The following is a 22,041-nucleotide window of genomic DNA, read 5'->3' as shown; positions in this document are numbered from 1 at the left end:
TCTAATTGAAATAATCGAACGAGTTCGTTATTTTTGGTTTTTGCACGTTGTACTAGGAAGGAAAATCGTGTCTTATCATCTCAGGTAACGAATTGTGATGTGCCCTCGACCTGAAAATGTGGCATGTACACAATCCACAACTACAATAACCACAGAACACGCAGCATCCCGATAGGCCGCTTAACCAAGGAATGTTAACGAATTACCTGTCCCTCTCCCTCTCTCTCTCTCTCTCTCTCTCTCTCTCTCTCCCTCTTTCAAGCTGCAACCGTGAATTTCTTCACATGACGAACCCAAAATTTGAGTCTGCTCAATGATGATGAGCAAATTTTGCAAAAATTTGCCATGAACATCTTGTTCTGACTCTCTGTCGAAGCAAACGGGGGGTGTTTAGGTGGTGGGAGTCTTGTTGGAAGAACAGCAGGAGGGGAGTAGGAAGATAAGGTAGGGAGCAATGGCGGATGCAAACATATCGGAGGACTCGATCATCTGTTACGCGCCGACCATGATCACGACCAACGGCATATGGCAAGGCGATAATCCCCTGGATTATTCCCTGCCCCTCTTCATTTTGCAACTGACCTTCGTCGTTGTCGTCACGCGCGTCATGGTGTATGTACTCAAGCCTTTTCGCCAACCACGAGTTATTTCCGAGATCCTGGTAAGTCGGTCTATGCTAACTTATTAGTGTCGCCTTTGGTAGATCAGAAAAGAAATGCAGTCTGATTTCAGTCTATTAATTTCGATGCACGACGACTTTATGAACCTGTGTTTTTCTTTCCTTCCACCAACGTGGACATGATTGAATGACCAATTCTGGGTTCTGCTTTTTGTGCATTTCGTATTATCGTCATTCAACCGATAAATTGCATTTGCCAGTCATCTTTCCATCTACAAATTCCAGGTTAGTGCAGCAGAAGAATCACCTTAATCATGTTTGCCATCAAAACTTAGGTGAATTTTATATAGATCAGGCCACTGCATTAGTTAATGAGAGCCAAAAGCAAAGATACGGTACTGCAAAAGTTTCTGTATGCGCATAACCACATTTAATTAGATTTGATCTTCCTGAAACAGGGAGGAATACTGCTAGGGCCATCGGTCCTCGGCAGGAGCGACACGTTCGCAAATACGATATTCCCCCTTAGAAGCGTGATGGTGCTCGAGACGATGGCAAACGTGGGGCTGCTCTACTTCCTCTTCCTAGTTGGAGTAGAGATGGATATTTCAGTGATCAAGCGCACGGGGAGGAAGTCTTTAGCAATCGCCATCGCAGGCATGATCCTGCCCTTCTTGTTCGGACTGGGTTTCTCCTTCTTGCTGAACACTAAGAGTGGAAGCATGTCGCAAGGCACTTACATCCTGTTCCTCGGGGTAGCTCTCTCCGTGACTGCATTTCCAGTACTTGCTCGGGTACTTGCCGAGCTCAAACTGATTAACACGGAGTTAGGACAGATTGCAATGTCGTCTGCTCTTATTAACGATATGTGCGCTTGGGTACTCCTAGCTTTGGCCATCGCATTGGCGGAAAATGAGAAGGCTTCCCTTGCATCCCTATGGGTAGTGCTATCTAGCGTGGCTTTCGTCCTCGTGTGCATTTTCGTAGTGCGACCCGCGATTGCCTGGATGATTCGGCGGACCCCGGAGGGAGAAACCTATAGTGAATTCTACATATGCCTGATTCTCACCGGGGTAATGATATCGGGCTTCATTACAGACGCCATAGGAACGCATTCTGTCTTCGGAGCATTCGTCTTTGGACTGATCATTCCGAACGGGCCGCTAGGAGTTACTCTGATCGAAAAGCTTGAGGACTTTGTTTCAGGGCTTCTGCTTCCTCTATACTTCGCAATCAGTGGGCTTAGGACAGATATAAGGAAGATTGCGGGGGCGAGAAGCTGGGGGATCCTAGGACTCATCATTATTCTGTCCAGCCTAGGCAAGATTTTCGGGACTCTCATGGTTTCCGTATTTTACCAGATGACCGTCCGAGAAGGAATTACGCTCGGTTTGCTCATGAACACCAAGGGACTAGTCGAAATGATCATTCTTAATGTCGGCAAGGACCAAAAGGTATGAACATGACTGACATTCCTTGCGTAAGATTTAACTTTTGGGGTCCTATAATCTGTTTGCGCAAGCCATTGGACCGTGAAGATGAAATCAAACTTTGGGATTTTGCAGGTTTTGGACGACAAATCATTTGCAGCCATGGTGATTGTAGCTGTGTTCATCACCGCAATCATCACACCCATTGTTACGGTAATTTACCGGCCAGCCAGGAGATTCATGCCCTATAAGCGTCGAACAATTCAAAGGTCAAAGCCCGATGCGGAGTTTCGAGTGCTTGTCTGCGTCCACACACCTCGAAACGTGCCAACAATCATTAACCTCCTGGAGGCTTCCAACGCCACCAAAAAATCTCCAATCTGTGTCTACGTGCTCCACCTAGTCGAGCTCACTGGGCGTGCATCTGCCATGCTCATTGTCCACAATACTCGGAAATCAGGTCGACCAGCCCTGAACCGTACACAGGCTCAGTCTGACCACATCATCAATGCCTTTGAAAACTACGAACAACATACGGGTCATGTAACTGTCCAGCCCCTCACGGCCATATCGCCATACTCTACGATGCACGAGGACATCTGCAACTTGGCAGAGGATAAGCGCTCGGCTTTTATCATCATCCCTTTCCACAAGCAGCAGACAGTCGATGGCGGGATGGAAGCCACCAATCCCGCTTTCAGAATGATCAACCAAAACGTATTGGCAAACAGCCCATGCTCCGTGGGGATTCTCGTAGACAGAGGCCTAAATGGGTCTACCCGCTTGGCAGCGAACCAAGTTGCCCATCACGTTGCAGTCCTGTTCTTTGGGGGACCGGATGATCGTGAGGCCTTAGCGTATGGATGGAGGATGTGCGAACATCCTGGAATCAACCTCACGGTGATGAGGTTCATGCCAGGTGAGGAGGCGATCGACACAGCAGCTGCATCCACCAACGAATTTGGTGACTCCAGGATTTTATCGGTCGTGACGGACCGTGATAAGGATAGGCAGCTCGATGAAGAGTATGTGAAGGAGTTCAGGATGAGGAATGCGAATAACGAGTCGGTTGTTTACATCGAGAAGATAGTGAACAATGGGGAGGAGACAGTCACGGCAATACAGTCAATCGATAGTTCACATGATCTTTTCATAGTGGGGAGAGGGCAAGGGATGATATCGCCGCTCACAGCAGGGCTCACAGACTGGAGCGAGTGCCCCGAACTTGGAGCAATTGGGGATTTGTTGGCATCATCAGATTTCGCGGCGACTGTATCGGTACTCGTAGTGCAACAGTATGCCGGTGTAGGACCGCAGGGAGAAGGCCTTGGAACACCAGACAGCCCTAGGGAGTCAAACGACCTTCAATTCGTCAATATAAATCGGCGGCCATCACCACAAGCACGGGGTTTTAGCCCTTGATTTTCAGGCTGCGGTATCTTGGGACAGATCAGGATCATAAAGGGGACAATAAATCAACATCAAATAGGGAAAGAAAACACTGGACACAACGGCTCTATCTGTATAACGACAATATACAGCAAGTGTGACCACTTAGCAGGGGAAGAAGGAGCAACAGACTTTGGTTTTTGTTCTTGTTTTTTTGCGACTAACCGGGCATGTAGTTCTAGATTTTATACGTATACAGAATTTTGGGGGTGAAAAAGCGAAACGACTGTATTTCGTCCGGCTTGATGCGTTGCAAAGTCAGGGTACAGAACGTGTCCGTGTTCTGTTCATTCACTAGGTTACGGTAACTAAAATATGTTGTTTTGGCATCCTTCATTTTTTCCATAATTCCTCTCTAATCTGGTATCATAATAGAAAGGACATCTTAAGCCTTCCTAGGACCAACTAGTTCATGAAGCATGCCTCTTTTGAACAAGCTCGTCTGTAACAAACAACGGACAGAGATAAAACATTATTAAGGATCACTTATCAAGCATGTACATGTCCACAATCTCGCACCGATCTTCCTCGTCATAATGTACTTGTACTGACCGGTTTGATCAATCCAAGGATCTGTTTCATTGGAAATGTAAGTTTACATTCAGATAAACCCACTGGAAACGGAAGGTTGCATTCTTTAATTTTACACAACCCGACACGGCTTGAGAATTGCTCGAAGCTTCAGTGGCTCACATATCTGGCGCTCGCAGAAAGCCTTGCAAGTGAGAGAAAAATAAAAGATGAAGCTAGCATGAAGGATCCATGAGCAAGCGAAAAACTCAACTTAGGCCTGCAATGAAAATTGCAGGATGAGTAGTCATACCAAACGTTCCAGAACAGACATAACAAGATGATGAATTGTGTACTTTCTTCAGAAAATGTGCAAACAGAACACATCTTATCCGAAACCCTTTCGATAATTTGTCAAAATTGGGAAGAAAAGGTCATACTTTTCTGCTGCTTCTAGTTAACTTCGTATGCCGTTGGCGGCTGGTTTCTGGCGTCTTTGACTGGTGAATGGCGAAGGTGACGCCTTCCTAGAGTTGAATACATAAATTAAATTTTCCAGGCTGGGTTTTTCTTTTGTCCAGCTCAATCTTCCAAAATGTCTGAGGAAATTATTAATTTATTTTTCACAGCTAAGGGTGGATAAAATCAAACCCATGACAAGTAAAATATTCAAAATAAAATCATAAACCTAGCAATATTCCATATTTAAAATAGATAGTCAGGCTTATCCTGAGACCGACCCCCACTTTGTCACTTCATCTATGATTCCTCTCTTTCTTGGTGGCATATGTGGGTTATTACCTGAATTACCTAGAAAATATGATAAGTTTCTATAATATGATTATCATATATCTGGGATTCATGACAGCAAGAAGAAGTTATCTAGGTCACTCATGTGACATATCATTGAACAATGATCTATGTTCTTTTTTAAACAATGATGTTGTGAGCTTCTTGGTTTTGTAGATCTATGGTAACCTTAAAAGGGATGTGCTAGGTCGAATAAAATATCAACTGAACTCAGTCTAATTGGTCCGTTCCATCAGTTAGATCTAAGTTGTTCATCTAACTAATTTGATAAATTCCCGGAAAATTAGCTCATCATGGAGGATCAAACGAAGCCGCACATAAAGTATCGTGCTTATTACCTAATTTACCTACTATATTTTCTAATTGAAATTGTCCCACCCATTGACCAAAGGAAATTATGTTGGAGGTGTCAATTATGCCCATATATGATAAGCAGACATGATTTGGATTGCCGTGGATGAAAACACCAATGGATGGAGTTTATTTTTGCAATGAAAATGACTAAACGAAAAAGTTTCAATTATTAGTGACCCCATAAGATGGGGCCTTCTCGATTTAATCAATTTGGATTTGATTGAAAAGTGCCTTTTACAATTTAGTCTTGCGATTCCCACTGCAACAAATTTTATCTGATATACACATTAATGTTATTTCATTTTCGCAACAGGTAGAACGCCAAAACCATTACCTAATTAGGTAAATAATAGGACAGTCCTCGAAAAGGTGTTATATTATAATAAGTTGCTCAATTGAAATGTTAAGATTTTGTAGATCTATACTCGAAGAAATATTAAACATAGCGATTGACTTGGCATGACTGAATTCGACCGAACTCAATTATCAACTCGAGTAATATATTTTGTCTGGGGCTTTATTAATATAACAGTTCATGGGGTATTGTAAAAATAACAGTCTTATTGTGAATTACAAATTTTTAAAAAAATGGATCTCACAATAATTTATAATTGTTTATAATTTAGCTTTTTTTATAGTACATTATAGACTATTATTCTTATATTAAATTAAAGATTGTCGTGTAGATGTTTCTCTTTTGTCTTGGCAATGAATATGGAGTGGATTTCAAGTCTTTGATCACGAATATTCCTCTACTCCAATCCATTTTTGTTCAAAAGATGGAGAGTTTTACTTTGACTTGTCCTATATCCGTTGCCTTTTCCCTCTAGCAACAGCAATCGCACGTGAAGAGGGACTTGGGGGCTTGAAAATTAAGCATCTGTGTATGGTCCAACTAATAGCTCGATTAGATTAAAGAAAAAATTATGTCCTTGGTCATTATCAGAGACCAGAAATTAACATGTATCAATCAGCACGACCATCAAGTTGCAAAAAAAGGAGAATGAAAGTTAATGAAAGCCTGTCCTTAATGCCTCTGCCATTCTTGGAATCAAATCTTTATATATAAATATATATCAAAAGGGTGATTTCATAATTTTGTAATGTGGGCTATTATAGTTAATGGCAGGCAATAACAAATAAATGCCGTACGCCAATTGCCCGGCCAATGATTTGCGAAGGTCGACAGCAAAGTTTGATTTTTATTTTCTCTCTCTGGGCTCATTGACCGGTAAGTTATATCATAAAACTTTAATGGACATCACGATCACCTAACTCCGATTGCAGACAATTTAGTGTTCAAAGGTCAAACTTCTGTTCACCTCTAAACTCTAATTAAGTAAGGTTTTTGATGGATGTTAGTGGCCTCTTTTCTGTCTTTTGTTTTGTCTCTTTGGTATTACTTGGCGTTCTCTCTCTCTCTCTCTCTCTCTCTCTCTCTCTCTCTCTCTCTCTCATATTCATTTTTCTAAAGTGCATGCACGGGCAAGCACTCCAATGCATGGCATCTTTTTCTTAAATTGGACAAAGAAATTGGGAGCCTAAAGAAATGCATACAAATCAAACTTGTAAGAGAAAATTCGCATCTCCTTGCTATTAGAAAAAAATTACCCAAAAAGTCATAGATTATTGTACGACCATCAATTCATTTATAAAACTTTGAATTGTTCAAATTCAGTCATAAACTTTTCAATTATGTCAATTTAGTCATAAATATTTTAATGATTTGCTAGTTTAATTCTAAACTTTTTGATGATTTACAAATATAGTTCAATTAGCACGATTGAAAAATACAAACCTAAATTGGCCGTCTTATAATAAGTTTAAGACTTTTTGAACAATAATCCATTACTTTTATCTTAATTAAAATTAGGGTTAATACCCCGAAAATCCTAAACCGGTACACTATGATAAATTTATCATAAACTAATTTTTGACCAGCAAAAATTCCAAACTAGTACATCTTTGACAAACTTACTTCAAACTAATATACTTGTGATAAATTTACCTTTTGTTAGTTTTCATTAAATTTTAATGTCAAATTATTAAGTTGGATGACATATAGTTTGGGATTTTACTATATGTTTGTCACAGTTGTATTATTTTTGTGGTTTTCTTGTGTTATTAATCTAATTTAACAATGGTAAATTTGTTACAAATATATCGGTTTGAGGTTTGTGGCGGTTAAAGTAAATATGTCACAAATATACTAGTTTAATTTTTTTTTTGTGAACTCTTGAGGTAAATTTGTCGCGAGTATACTAGTTTGAGGTTTTTTGTGATCAAAAAATTAATTTAGGAAAAATTTGTTATAAATGTACTAGTTTGAGGTTTTTTTAGGTTATTAACCCTTAAAATTGCTAGTAGGCTTGTCTAAGCACTTATAAAAAGGAAAATTTGTATTTATCTATAAGCAACACAACATTTTTGCTCAAATTGTGTTTTACGAAAAATCTACAATTGGAGTTCTAATTTTGGAAAATGTTTATTCTATTAAAGGAAGAAATGAAGTTAATATAACCGCTTAAGTTGGCCATATTCCAACTGCCATGTCCAAGTCGAAGCATTTAGCAGTATCTGGTCGGATGGAGGTTTAAAGTATTCCTGTGAACGGTCGAAAAAACTAAATAATTGAAGAGAAAGAGTCATATAGTATTCGTCTGCTCATAACACTTGAAAACCGTAATTGAGATGAGATAATGAAATTTTGCTAATTCTGGTAATTTTTAGAAACAAAAAGAGTTTTGCTTAATTCTTCCAAAGAAGAACATAAAATCCTGAGATATTCAAAAACCACTATACAGAAAAATCATGAATGAGACTTTGGTTAAATATGGTGGAGTTTTATTTCATGGATTAATCTTACAAATTAAATTTGCAATGACCATGTCGATATTTCCAAGTTACTTGTGCTAATCACTAATTAAGTACACTTATTCAAAAGAGTTATTTAAGGGCATGGCGGATAGATTGAATAGGTGCAAAATTTATATAATGCATTCATTTGGGTCATCATGCGTAGAAAGAAACATTAAATTGCTTATTTTCTCCAAAGCTCAACACCTCTTTCATTTTTACTCATAGAGCTAATAATTAGTACGTTGTCGTTAATATAACATTTATCTACTAACTAATCAACATTACTAATTAATCACAGTCAAGGAGATAAAAATAAAATTATTGAGGACTAAGGTTGCCGAACGATATTTAGAAGTTTCTTTTAATTGAGAAAGTAAATTGGCTTTTAATTTTTCTTTGAAAATTTTCACACTTCCTATTGTTGCCGATTGGTCCTTAACATGACTTTAAAAGGCTATGACCATTAGAAAAGTCTGGCTTTTAATTTTTCTTTAAAATTTTCACACTTGCTAATGTTGCCGATGAAAAAACCAATATTTGTAGTCAGTGTGCCACTGGTTCAATCTTTGCAATGTGAAAAAGAAACGTGAAAAATACTAGCACTCATGGCTCCAATTAAGTTACCAACTTCAAAATTCAAAGTAGAAGATCTGTGAAACAACACCTCAAAGCGACAAATCACCCCATTTAAATATTTTCCATCCAATCACTTTAACATTTATAGAATAAATTAAAAGCTGAAGAGAGAGAGAGAGAGAGAGAGAGAGAGAGAGAGAGGGTAATTTTGAACTAACTGAGTCAAAAAACTTTAGGTGGGGAACTGGGGACTGTAGCCCTCCATTTCTAGAAAATCGAAGCACATGTGTTGAAAGTTATGCTTCATGTGAGGAGGAGGTCCGGTCATCATTCCAAGATCAAGAGAATCTACCATTAGATCACATGTTTTCTTCCTTTTTTCTTTCTTTTAGATTTTTTTATTTTTATGAATTGATTATTTTGGTCTGGCTTCAAACTTTGCTGTGGTATATACAAATGGGGCTCCATATTATGAGTAGAGATTGAAAGTCATCCCTGAAAACATGGGTTGTTTTTATACTCTTTCGTCTCTTCCTTGTTTTATTATGTTTGTTCTTTCTTGTGAAGAACGGGGACCAGTCTTTAGATATTTTATTTAATGACGTGATGTTCTAGGCCCTTTCCCATTTATTTATTAACATACTTATATATAAACATATAAATATTTTATCGACACCATGCACTTTTTTTTTTTTTGGTCGGTCACACCGTGTACTTGAAGCTCCGCTTAATTTGAGTTGTGTTAAATAGCCCTTTGGAAGTAATCCCAGACCTTTCTTCCCTCGAATCTCTCCAAGTCCTCGTCGAAAGTTGTTTTTAATTTTGCATCACAATCAGTTTTGTCGTTGTCTCATATTATATGTTTCAATATGCCAACTCACGGCCTGACTTCGTATCCCTCAAAGAAAGGCGAGAATTAATGTAATGGGTTGGACCATAATTTTTTTTTTTTTTTTTTTTATGAAGAGTAAACATATTGAGGTGCATGAAAACTTAGGAAGTACCAACACTCTCTAAGAGATTTTAAGTTGTGTCAGGCACTTTGATACTTGTTCGGCACGTGTTCGACACTCGCTCAATGGATATCGGAAAATCCGACACTTAGTCAACTTTTCAGATGCTCTCGATACACGAGTCCAGAATTCCAATATGTGAGTTTGGAATTCCAACACATAATTTTGATACGCAAAGGGTTAATTTTAAGAATTTTCAACAAATAAGGGGTCAAAATGAAAATATGTAAAAAATAATAAAAATAATAAAGGGGGAAAGAAGAAAAACCTAGTTTTATTTTTTTTCTTACTCTCACTTCCGTGACACACAATTCACCTCCAAGTTTGTTTTTCTCTTTTATTCCAACACGTTCTCACACGTGAGTTTAAAATGTAGATTGCTCATATTTTTTGTTCCTTCAAGTTTTATGGATTATTGGACTAGAGTTGAATTTGTTAAATTGAAATAATAAATTATATTAACAGATGGTGGATTAATGTTTTTATTGTAAATTCATTTTATGCTCTTTTATTTATTTATTTATTTATTTATTTATGAATTTGAAGCAAATTAATTTGATTAAAGTTGTGATGTATATATAAAAATATACATTTAATATAAAATGTGTCGGAATTTTTTATTTTTTGAGAAATAACGTGTTAACGTTTCATGTCGTATGTCGTGTGTCGATATCGATACTATTTAGTTAAAAACTAATCCGAACGTCATTGGACCTACTACATCAGCAAAAAAAAAAAAGAAGTCTCATATCCCTCATATCCCTCATATATAGAAATTTAGTGCATCATAATTATATATTCCCATATTCGCCTAATTACCCTGTTCATTTTGATTCAACCGAATTTTGTTGATGGATTCTCTAAATGTCGTCGGCAAAAACGTGAGGCCACTCACATATGCGTTATGTGTTGCATCTCACTAAAATTCACTAACGTCATATCTTATTAATTGTTGTTTGGAAAAGATTTCCATGGGGTGTAGCTTTTCAAAGTATTTAAGTTCCCCAACAATTTGGTCAACATACGTAGGACGTCGGAGTGATTTACACTCCTCTCTCTCTCTCTCTCTCTCTCTCGCACGCACGCAGACACACACTTATCAATCCAACCTACGAATGTAGAATCAAAGTTCAATGAAAACGCCCACCCTTTTCTCTTTAGTGGGTCAGTTTGACCAGTTTGATGAATAGACTGCTGACTGAGAGAGAGAGAGAGAGAGAAAGCTGAAGGGGAAAGGTGGGGGGGGCCATTTCCAAATTTTGTTCCATATTTTTAGTGGCAGTCTCTTTGCCCTTTTCACCAAGGATAAGACCCATCTTTTGGCCTCATCTCCCCTCTCTAGCTCTCGTTTCTAATCTCTGCGCTTCCATGCTGGTGGCCTAATCTGATTCCTCCCACTAAGTTCTCAACTTTCTTGCTTCCAGTCTTCCCTATCTTGCTCTTCAATCGCCAATATCATCGTTTGGCTTCTTTGGTTTTGATTGGGGTTGATCTTGATCCTCATGAAGAAGACTGAAACGGGCATACCTCATTTGTTCAGATGCCCAATAAGCCTGGACTTATTCACAGATCCAGTCACTCTTTGCACTGGCCAGACCTATGACAGACCCAGCATTGAGAAATGGCTGGCTGCCGGCAACCTCACCTGCCCCGTCACAATGCAGAAGCTCCACGACTTGTCCATCGTCCCCAACCACACTCTCCGCCATCTGATAGATCGGTGGCTAGAGTCCCGCCACCAGTTCAATCCTGGTCTCGAGACAGTTGATCCTGATCGCTCCCTGGTGGCCACCCTGAAGAGTACCCTTGAATCCCAGGAAGTGAGCCTGGTCAGTAAGCTCCAAGCTCTAGAGAGTATTAGTATTCTATGCGAGGAATCGACGTCAAGGTGTAGTCTATTTCTGCAGCTGGGTTTCCTGCCTTTGTTGTTGGAACTGATACTTGGGAAAGTGGAATCTGAACTCTCCCTTGACCATGTAAAGTTCCTAGAACAAGCACTGGCTTGTACTCTGCAATTGCTGGCAAATGGAAGAGTGAAGTCACTGGACATACTCAAAGAAGACTCCAAACAAGCATCATTGGTGAATTTGTGCAAACAAGGCACGAATAGTATCAAGCTCAGCATTTGCCAACTTGTTGATACAATCTCATCATCTTCAGAAATGAAAGATCTCTGTGCTGTTCTCGGCCAAAACCGCAATTTCCTCAGTCAAATAATTATCCTCCTTCCCGAAAATTCAGAGGTTTCTGAGGCGGCGGTCAAGGCGATAAGGTCGTTATGTTCCCTACAGTCGAATGAGTGGAATCTGGTGAGAGAAGGTGTGGTAAATGGGCTGGTTGCCCACATTTCGACTTTGACCGCTGAAAAGGAGAGACGTCAAAGATGCCTCTCTCCAATAGCGGTCTCCACGATAGAGCGGCTGCTTCAAGGGAATGCCCAGGTGAAAGAGGCATTGCTCAATAACCCAAACGGTGTATCCTCTCTTGTCAGGATGGTCTTTGGAGCATCAAATCATGAAGGGAGCGAGAGCGCAGTCAATTCACTTACGATCATATGTTCCGATTCATCATTGGCGCGAGAACGGGCAATTGGTGCAGGAGTTTTAACACAGCTGCTGTTTCTTCTACAGAGCCAGTGTAGTGGTAGGACCAAGACAAAGGCCAGGATGCTGCTCAAAATGCTTGGATCATCTGTTTAGTCCTGGGAGAAATTTAATTAAAAAAAAAAAAAAGCAAAAAGAAGAACATGTACACCACAGAAAAAAAGGGGAATCAAAGCATGGGTAGTTGAATTCTGGGACCTGATTGGGATGTCTGATCTGATGCCTATGTGGATCTTGATTATGATTCGCCATTGCTCACTCGCTTTACTGGTATTGTCTATATTTCATGTAACATCATCCCCTTTATAATATCAATTATGTCTCATCAACTCCTATAAGAGTTTAAAGAAAGGAACTGTTTTTGAGTACATTCTGCATGCAACAGTGGATTTGGAAAAAGTTGGATCTTCTTAGGAACTATTCGGAAAAATCAACAGTGATACCTTGAGTTCCGATCAGAAATTTCTAGCATAAGAGAGACTATGGTGTCTCCCAACCTTTAGGTATCATTTAGTCAGAGAATGGCCAAACAAGGCAAAGCAAAGAAAGGAGGAGGAGGAGGAGGAGGAGGAGGAGAGAGACAGAGTAACCTCAGTTCCTATGTCCGATGCTCAAGATTTTCAGAGAACGCTCAGTCACTTTGCTTTCCACAAAATCCAGCAGGCGTGTAGGCACGGGAGAGAAGGGTAAGTAAGGAGTGCTTTTGAATGAACATTCTCGGTAGCTAAGCTCAATCAGAAATCTCGTAATGACTTCACCAAGGTTGTCGGCCTGCTTGTTGAGTTCAAATTGCTAGCACGCCCGTCTTATGATATTAACGTGAGTGCATATTATCTAACCTTCTTTAGAGAAACAAACAAGAGTTATTTGTACAAATCAGTTTTAGAATTAGATGTTTTAAGCAAAAGTAGGAATTTTGGCCGGTCATTCAACACATGATAAACAATGCACTCTACCTACATTAAAGAAAGAGTGGATTAAAGACCAACATATGTCGATTGATAAACTAAAAACCACCATCAAAAGTTTTCTTCAGTCTGATTGATAAATTAAACATCAACATAGAGTCATTAGTCAGCCTGTTCCTGTTCAAGAACCGATATTCCGTGCCGCGAAAAGACACAAGCAACACGAACTATGACACTATCATGCTCGAGTCATGAGCAAGCAAATTTTCGCAAGTTCCTTGGTCCCAGTTATGGCAGCCTCTATATTACCGAGTTCAAGTCAGAGAGGTCGGCTTAGTTCGATATGTGAAAACTAAACCAAAATATCTCTGAAGCATATTGGAAAAAAGAAAAAGAAAAAGAAAAAAAAGGAGGGAGGGTTTTTCTAAATTGGTGGTCCAGGTTTCGGCCCATAAAGTGAACCAGTAAACAGCGGTCCTAATCTCTCTTACACGGAAGACTTCAGTACAGGAGGAACAGCAAAGCGCGCTCATGCTTCAACGACAAAGAACCGACCATCCTTCGGCAACGAGGGTCAAAAGCAAGCCGGCTAAGTTCAACTGTTGTTGACTTCCCCGGTACTGATCCGTCCTAAAGTAGGTCTCTAATGTGAAATAGGGACTGGTACTTGCACCGAGTGGAATCCGCACAACTGTTTAAAGCGTGTCAATTTGGGAATCCATGCACAAAAATCCTCCAGGCATGCCAGTCAACTTTACTCAGTCAACATCACAACAGTGTAGAGCACGTCATGTGACTTGGACCAGAGTTAGGGTACAATGAATTTTCAACATGGAATCATCTAGTTCAAGTGGATGTTGTCCATACTCCAGCCCCCTCCCCCCATTCTTTCAAATACTGCAAGAATATACCCAAAAAAAAAAAAAAACAAAACAAAAACAAGAAGAAGAAAACAGAAGTATAACATTCACCGTTGGTTAAGTAAGTTGATAATGACAGAAATCAGAATCTTCCCAATATGAGAATGTTTGAACTGGCCAGAGTTCTCTTATATGAATGGCTATTTAAAAGAAAGAAGAAGAAGGTATCGTCTTGTCCGCTTTACAAATCTTGCCCAAGTTCTTTGTTTACTATAAGCTAGTCTACGGGTGCTCTGCTCTTTAAGTCCTCGCAAAACAGATGCAGGTAGGTCAGTTTGCCAGGGTAAAAGGAGATGACAAGTCACCAGCAGCCTTCAAACTTTGCTTTGGTGACCCAATCCAGCTACCAAACTCCGTGGAAAGAACAAATTCAAACCAAGAACTTTAAAGACTTATCCTGTATGCCCAAACAGTGGCATCAAGCAACATGTCTAAACATAACAACGTACGTATGCACGTACCCAAAATGGCTCGATAAAGACATGCACCTCGAGTGATTAGCACCGGCATGAAAACCAAAATTTACCAGAAAGACCGAGACTTAATATAACCCTCACGCGTGCATACCCTTTGATGTGAAGTCGATCTAGAAAGAGAATCCTGGTAGGTACGACATTAAGAATAAAGAAGGACCCACAAACAAAAACATGCAATCAAGAGTCAAAAAGTCATAGTAGGTTTCCGTCTTTATGACTGTTTGAGTGAATGGCCATCCCCTTCGAGAGTGATTGCTATCCATGCAATGAACTGGGTGGGTAAAAGAGCCCCTGTTTCTTGCAGGAAAGGCAAAAGAGGAGAAAAATTTGCAGCTCCAAAAGCACTTTGAAAGTAATGGCAAAAAAGTTAACAATCCTTATGCTAAACATAATGATAACATTAATCACAATCAAAATCCAGGAGTAGGGTCAAAAAGTTAATGCATCTTACATGCTGGATATGCGACTAAGAGAGTACCTGATAAACTAGGATATAGCACTCAAAAGGTTTCTCAGGGATAAATTTTCGCAAAACAAGTCTCTTAAGAAGTCCGAGACTAAATTAAGGAAAGGATGCTTTCCTCATGCCATCCTCCCATGAAAACAAATCCAACGTGTGGATCAGACGAAACTACCGATTTTGCTGAAGCTTCGGGGCGTTATTTGGGAGATGGGTGACAAAAGTCCAAAGGTCGAAATATATCCCCCCGACCAAAAAGAGCAGGAAAAAAAAAGAAGTATATCTCACTGGCTTTAAAGTTTGATCTACAGTAAGCTAATTCAAGGGAATGCTGTAGCATGTTGTTGCCAGGATTTATCGCCCAATTATTGCTTTCCCGAAGCTCAAACAGTATGTTGACGTAAGCACTTGACAAAGTGCGCCCGAAGATGGCTAGAACGACAAATTCGGCATTCTCTAGGTGAACTCTAGCCGTCCTATGAAAGCTTCTTTCCATCCTAATGCTAATGAAAACGCACCTATCCTCACAGGTAGGCATGCCGATTGTTTCCCCTTCTCTACATTATTATTAGAGGTAAAGACAAATTCTCAGGGGTAGTGCAGCCAAACAGGCATGCTGATATCTTTTTTTCCCCCTGATAGTCACAGTCAGTACATCAAAGAGTTCATCTGTTAATAGACAAGAAAGTATCAAAAAATTGAGTTGAACAAGCAGGCTTACGAAACTAGCTTTCTGAAATATTTATCAACAACACTGACATCTACAGCTAAAAAATAGCAGTAACAATCAAAATGCAATTTGTCCTTTGAGGCGAAGCTAAGTGCAATTCTTCATAACCTCACAAAGTACAGAGGTAAAGAATATAGCACAGATAACAGGGGTAGAATTTGCTGCAAAGCTTATCAAAGAGAACAATGATCCATCTCAGTCATGAACTCTACTAATCAGCCTAGCTTTCTCTTGGTGAATTGGATTATTATACAGGTTCACAAAGAATAAGATATAATGACAGTGCAAATCAGTTCTTGCTGATCAACTGCGTGGGAAATGTGATGACTCTATCTTTATGTAAGTGTGATGAATTGCTGCAATGAACTGACTAAACTCGGAGGCCAGTGCTTCGTCTCTTTTACATACGAAAGATCTGTGTAATGGGGATCCAATAGGGTTGCAATTGTGAACTGGTTTTCAGCAAGCAAGGGGGCATGCTTGTCCACATATAAGGCTGCTGCAAGAGCTGCATGGACTTCTGCACATACATTGCAAAACATTATCCCTGTGGGAACACCAACCTATTAATTTCTCAAGGATTGCACCAATGTTAATTTCTCACAGGTACCTGGATATCCCTTCAATGATATGGAAACATCCTCCATCTCTGCAATAGCTTCTTCCCTGTCGCCGACTTCATACAACGCTAACGCCCTTCCAACTCTTGCATATTCTGATAACGCAAAGTCTTTATAACCTTCAATCACCTTGAATTAGAAGAAAAACAAAGTCAAACTAGGAACTTCGAATGTTTTCGCAATGCTCAAGTACAAACAGAGTGTTGACTAGATATCAACACCATGATTCAAAACAAAAACAAAAGCAGGCCAATGCATGAGCCTCCTGCATTGAGGGATGAAGGAAGTCACAGATATCACCGGTTCACATTGATAACAGTTCAGTCTTCCTTGATAATCCCTTCTCATACAGGTTATTGTATGTATCATTTCCTTCCACTTAAACTAGCAGGAAGTTTAATTTCACATACGTGAAGAAGATTCTCGAGACAGGAGCAGGACTTCCGCGTAAACTTAAACACAGTCAACGCTTCCCGCATGGTCAAGGATAACAGAGGAGTACCAAGCACATCTAACTGATGATGATTGGATTGAGTTCCTCTTTTGCGGTTATACACTCAATTCAGCTTCTCAGAATCCAATAAAAAACACCACTCACAAACCAAAAAGCAAGCGCCTTTCAATGAACTACCCAGCAGCTTGGAATTCCGCAGGAGCAAATCAAGAACCCGGGTGAATATCGAGATTTAAAAATCACGTTAACCCTGTTGCGAACTGCTCTAAAAGCTTGAGTGCACGATTCGACCTCACCATACCTCGACGCTCTCGCAAACAATAGTGTATTCCATAGCTCCCCTTTCCTTGAGAGCATTCACTACCTAAGCCACAGAAGATGCTTTTTGACCAATAGCTACATAAACACGTATTACATTTTGACCTTATAGTGTTGAACAAGTGGGTGTAACTGTTGAGTTCTATGGTGGGGAACTCAATGGAGTCAGTTATAGTGATATATGATTCGTCAGAAAAAGGCATGATAGCTACTTTTTTCTGTATAACAGGATTATTAGTCACTCGTTGGAAACGCATTTCAGCCAAGTCTTAACACTAACGGGAACAAATGCAGCTCAATTCAACAAGAACAAGAAGAGAGTTTCGAGAGATGAAAAATGGCAGACGCACCTGAGTGAAGTAGAAGAGGGCTTTCCCGAAATCGCCCTGCGCCTGCAATTCCCGCCCTTTCTCCAGCAGCCCCACGGCCTCCGCGATCCGCCGGGACTTGGCGGCGCTGGCGGTCCGCTCCTCGGGGCTCACGGGGTCGAACCCCTCCAGGGCGTGGCACCGGAGGACGTTGGCCGCGCCGTCGGCGGCGGCGGCGGCGGCGGCGAGGAGGAGGGCGCGCGCCGGGAGAGAGAGGAGGAAGACCCGTCTGCTCGAGGGGTTTGGGTTCACGGACTGAGGGTGGGGATTGGAGGGTTTCGAGGTCGGAGGATGGGGAGGAAGACGAAGATGAGAAATGGGTGCTCTGCAATTGCAATGGCACGTCGCCATTGCCAAACTCTCTCTGCAATGCTTGGAGAGAGAGAGAGAGAGAGAGAGAGAGATTTTCATCGTCATCATCTTCCTTTTCTTTTAACGAAATTTCAAAAACAAAGTGGAATTATATTATTTTCTCAAATAAAAACCTAAATGGATATTCTTCTAAATAAGAAAATAAATGACCATTAGACTTGTGTCACGGATGGACGGTAGATTTTTTAGGCTCAACAACTGATTTCGACCTGTCATGACGTTAGGAGAGCGGCATCAGCTCCTGACCAATTTATGCACGGGAGGCCAACCCCGCCTTCAAAGCTCCTAATAGATATAATCTTTCTATCCTTTCGATTATATATTAGATATATTTTTATATATAAATACATAAATAATAATAATAATAATAATAATAGCCTAAATCAATTTACAAAATAATATCATTCATTATTTTAATTTGTTACAATAATACACATTGACCCCATGTGTGTATATTTATAGCATTCTCACTCTTCACACGATAACCTATTTTGACCACTCAAGTATTATAAATTTTTAAAATTGATCAAATCGCGTGTCGTCACTCGCGTGTCGACGGTAAGATTTACGGAACCGTGACATTCTCCCTACTCAAATTTGTGCAATCTATTTTTTCGCTTCCTTATGTCCCTTAACTATTGATGTGCTACTTTTGGGATTTCACATCGAATAGTTACACTCGCCTAACAAAACAAGTTTTTCTCTATTGGTAGCTTCTTTTGATCTCAGCTGCTCGGCAATTCTTGGTCACCTGCGCTTTTTTTGGCAAGTGTGGCATTTTTTGCCAACTGCATCTTTTGGTAGCACCATCTTTGCATACTCAGCTTCTTTGACCCCAGCAAACCAAATGGAGGTTCTTTTCTTGTTGAAAACGTGACAGTAGACCTCTTCTTGAAATTATTGATTAATCCAAGAACATTATCCCTATTTAGCGAGGATTCGGTTCTTCTCCAACTCCATATTAGCTCGGTGAGGAACCAACTCATCCTAGCACCCATTGCCATCCTAGGAGCAAAGAGTCTTGCTTCGTTTGGGCATCTTTTGCCCCGACAATACACTTTTTGCTCACTAGGACCGGTACCACTAGTACTTATTAGTTCAACACGTACTGGAGTGAGAAGTTCGATTTTCCGACTCACCCACTTACTGGAGGGATTCTTGTTCTGATACCATTTGTCACGGGCCGGTAGTTTCCTTGGTTGCGAAAGGACCCGTGCGGCGCCTGGTGAGCAGAATTCACCAGGCCATCCTTCATTCTATAGTTGTTCCATCGAATAATACGGTGAATAGCTTCTTTGTACGAGATCGTACCACGCCCAACTTCGCTCGGGCATATAATCCATCAAGTGAGACAACAGATCTCTTTAGGCTCAACAACTAGTTTTAGTTTGTCATGGCCTCATCAAGAGAGCGGCATCAGCTCCAACCAATTTGTGCACGAGAGGCCAACCCTACCTTCAAAGTTCCTAAGTGATATAATCTTTTTATTCTAGAACTCCTAACACCAACCATCCTAACGCCACACTTATGGACCAGTTGTGTTCGTCCTTTCTACATCCTCACTCTTCACTCGATAACTCCAAGCACCATTCACAAGTATCACAAGTACGAGAGAATTCACGGACTGTGACACTTGCATGAGGCCAACGACCCTCATCCAGACTAGGGGTGAGCATGGTCCAGGTTGGGCTAGTCCGCCCCCTAACCCTATGACCAACCCGCACAGTGCTAGCCCTCAATTTTTTGGACCGATGACTAGCCCTATTGAGTTTGGGAACAAGGACCAAACCAACCTAATGGATTCAGTCCGATTCCAAGGTCAACCCCGGACCAATCAATAATTTTTTATTTCATTTTTTGTATTCCTTAAAAAGTGATTGATAACTGAACTGACCCATTGGGTTTGGTCTGGTTTCAGGGTCAACTCAGGACCAACCAATAATTTTTATTTCATTTTTTGTACTCCTTAAAAAAGTAATTGAGGACCAAACTGACCTAATGAGTTCGGCTTGGTTTCAGGGTTAACCTAGGACAAACCAATAATTTTTTATTTCATTTTTTGTACTCCTTAAAAGGGCAATCAATGACCATACCGACCTAATGAGTTCGATGATGAGCGAGGTCAGCTAAGAAAGGCAAGTAGTGAGGGTCAAGTGGGATGAACATTGAACATAATGAGTATCGAATGTCAAGTAGGAAGCAACAAGCCAAGCAAGCACCAAGCGGCAAGCGGCACGAGTAACCCAAAGCGAGCGAGGCGAGTGTCAAGTGGTGGGCGGAGAAGTTGTTTCTTTCGATTTTGGCAAATTGAAAACTAAGAGGACAAATAAGACAGAAGAAAACGAATACTAAAGGATGATGCCATAAGAAGTTGTTTATACCTTTTTGGATGCCGTGAGGACTCCTTACAAAACATTTTTCTCATTGGTAAATTATGACTATTAACACCGTAAAAGACATTAAAAATCTAAGTTATTAAAAAATAATGTAAAATTACTTGAACTCATAATTAAAGAGCTGTTAAATATTGTTGACGCCGTTTATTTTAAGATTTTCTCTATATAAAAAAATTATAAGTAATATATTAGATATATATATTCACGGTTGGTCCAAGTTGGACCAACCCGGAACTCTCAAGACCAAGAACCAACTCGTATAGTGCTGATCCATAAATTCTATGACCAAGGGCTGACCTAATCTCCTTGGGAATCGGACTAGGACCAGTAGGGTCGGGTTGGTCTAGGGTCGGTCCAAGGTTGACCCTAGACCGATACTCACCCCTAATCCAGATTAGGTGAGGGCGAGCGACCCTGCCCAAATCTATGAGGAGGTCCCCACCCAAATCCTATTTCTAATGAGGGCTTGTAAGCCTCACCTATAATTAGCGAGCGTTGCCAACCCGTTGCCTAAAAGCTGACAACCTCCCTAGCCATCACGAATTAGAATGATGGCCACAAGCGAGAACGCTCTTCCCACCTGTATTTTTCTTTTTGAAAGTTTTAATCTAATTTAATTTAATGGAGAATATATTCATTACAAATATACTATCTTGGATTTTTGGTGGTCGAACAAATTAGTTCAAGGTAAATTTATCATAAGTGTATCAGTTTTGAGTTTTTTGTAGTCATTTAGGATACATTTGTCATAAATGTATATGTTTAGAGTTTTTCATAAATAAAAAACTAGTTTAGAGTAAATTTGTCATATATATAAATTTGGGTTTTTTAGTATATTCACCCTAGATTCCGTTAAACTTTTCCACATCAATTATGATTAGGAATGTACAAAAGAACCGGGATCCGCCTAGACCACCCGAAACCGGACCGGAACTGCCCGGAATCGGCGGTTCTTGAGGGAACCGGCGGTTCTTGAGGAAATCGGTCCGGTTCCCAGTTCCAATTTATGGGAACCGGTGGGTATCAGTCTTGTTCTCGGTTCCATGGGCGGATCCACCCGCCCGCCCACTTGGACCAGACCGATTAATTTTTAATATTAAAAAAAATTACTAAAACAAACCCTAGATCTCATCTCACTGTCTCTTTATCTTCGGTTCTGTCTCTTTTGTCTCTCTCTCTTTGTCTCTTCCTTGGTTCCTCCTATCACCATTTTGATTTCTCCCCGAGCATCAACACCGCCGCCACTGATGTTCGCCCCCTCACGTTGGCCGCCACCCGCCACAGCCTTTGCTTCGCCCAGCAGTGACTTGCGATGCCACAGCTCGCCTCCGCGCCGACCACCACGCCAGCAGCCGCGAGCGCCCTTTGCTCGCTTGCCCGTCACCGCAAACGCCTTCACTTTTGCTGCTTTCCGTTCGAGCACCACCACCGTTGCTTCTACTCTAAGCCCCCTCCGCCAACAATCCGACGTCATTGCAACCCCTACAACCGCGACGACTAACGCCAACAGATCTTGAACCGATCGTTGCGCCTCCATCGCTGCTCCGCCACCCCTTCGCGCGATCCTTGCAGCCCTTACGACTCCGGTTTCCCTTGTCCGTTGCTGGTTCGCCTTGCTACTGACACCACACCTCCACTGATCTCCTCGTTGGAGCTCCACAAATGAATCTTTGTTCCACGTACTTAAATTTGGTTTTTCTTTCTTTGGCTTGCTTTGATGTCACATAGTCGTTCTATGTTGAAAACCAAAATTGTTTCGCGTCAAGATCGGTTCCATGGATCCACCCGGAACCGGA

General features: G+C 40.7%; 3 protein-coding genes across 3 annotated transcripts; 2 read left to right on the top strand and 1 right to left on the bottom strand.

The window, feature by feature from the left end:
• The first annotated feature begins 454 nt into the window (after positions 1 to 454).
• Positions 455 to 3,847, top strand: LOC104423606 (cation/H(+) antiporter 15). The gene is made up of 3 exons (XM_010036073.3): positions 455 to 661; positions 1,078 to 2,073; positions 2,185 to 3,847. The coding sequence occupies exons 1-3, from the start codon at positions 455 to 457 to the stop codon at positions 3,469 to 3,471; spliced, it is 2,490 nt and encodes an 829-aa protein (XP_010034375.2). The 3' UTR covers positions 3,472 to 3,847.
• A 7,088-nt stretch (positions 3,848 to 10,935) lies between these two features.
• Positions 10,936 to 12,728, top strand: LOC104421958 (U-box domain-containing protein 26). The gene has a single exon (XM_010034143.3). It carries the CDS (start codon positions 11,123 to 11,125, stop codon positions 12,317 to 12,319), a length of 1,197 nt encoding a protein of 398 aa, XP_010032445.2. The 5' UTR covers positions 10,936 to 11,122; the 3' UTR covers positions 12,320 to 12,728.
• Positions 12,729 to 15,704: 2,976 nt separating this feature from the next.
• Positions 15,705 to 17,870, bottom strand: LOC104421957. The gene is made up of 3 exons (XM_010034142.3): positions 17,460 to 17,870; positions 16,328 to 16,466; positions 15,705 to 16,237 (listed from the first exon to the last, which is right to left on the bottom strand). The coding sequence occupies exons 1-3, from the start codon at positions 17,826 to 17,828 to the stop codon at positions 16,053 to 16,055; spliced, it is 693 nt and encodes a 230-aa protein (XP_010032444.2). The 5' UTR covers positions 17,829 to 17,870; the 3' UTR covers positions 15,705 to 16,052.
• Positions 17,871 to 22,041: the final 4,171 nt, after the last annotated feature.

Source organism: Eucalyptus grandis, chromosome 8 (assembly GCF_016545825.1).
Source record: "Eucalyptus grandis isolate ANBG69807.140 chromosome 8, ASM1654582v1, whole genome shotgun sequence".
Classification (NCBI taxonomy): Eukaryota; Viridiplantae; Streptophyta; class Magnoliopsida; order Myrtales; family Myrtaceae; genus Eucalyptus; species Eucalyptus grandis.
This window is presented reverse-complemented; position numbering and strand designations above follow the sequence as displayed.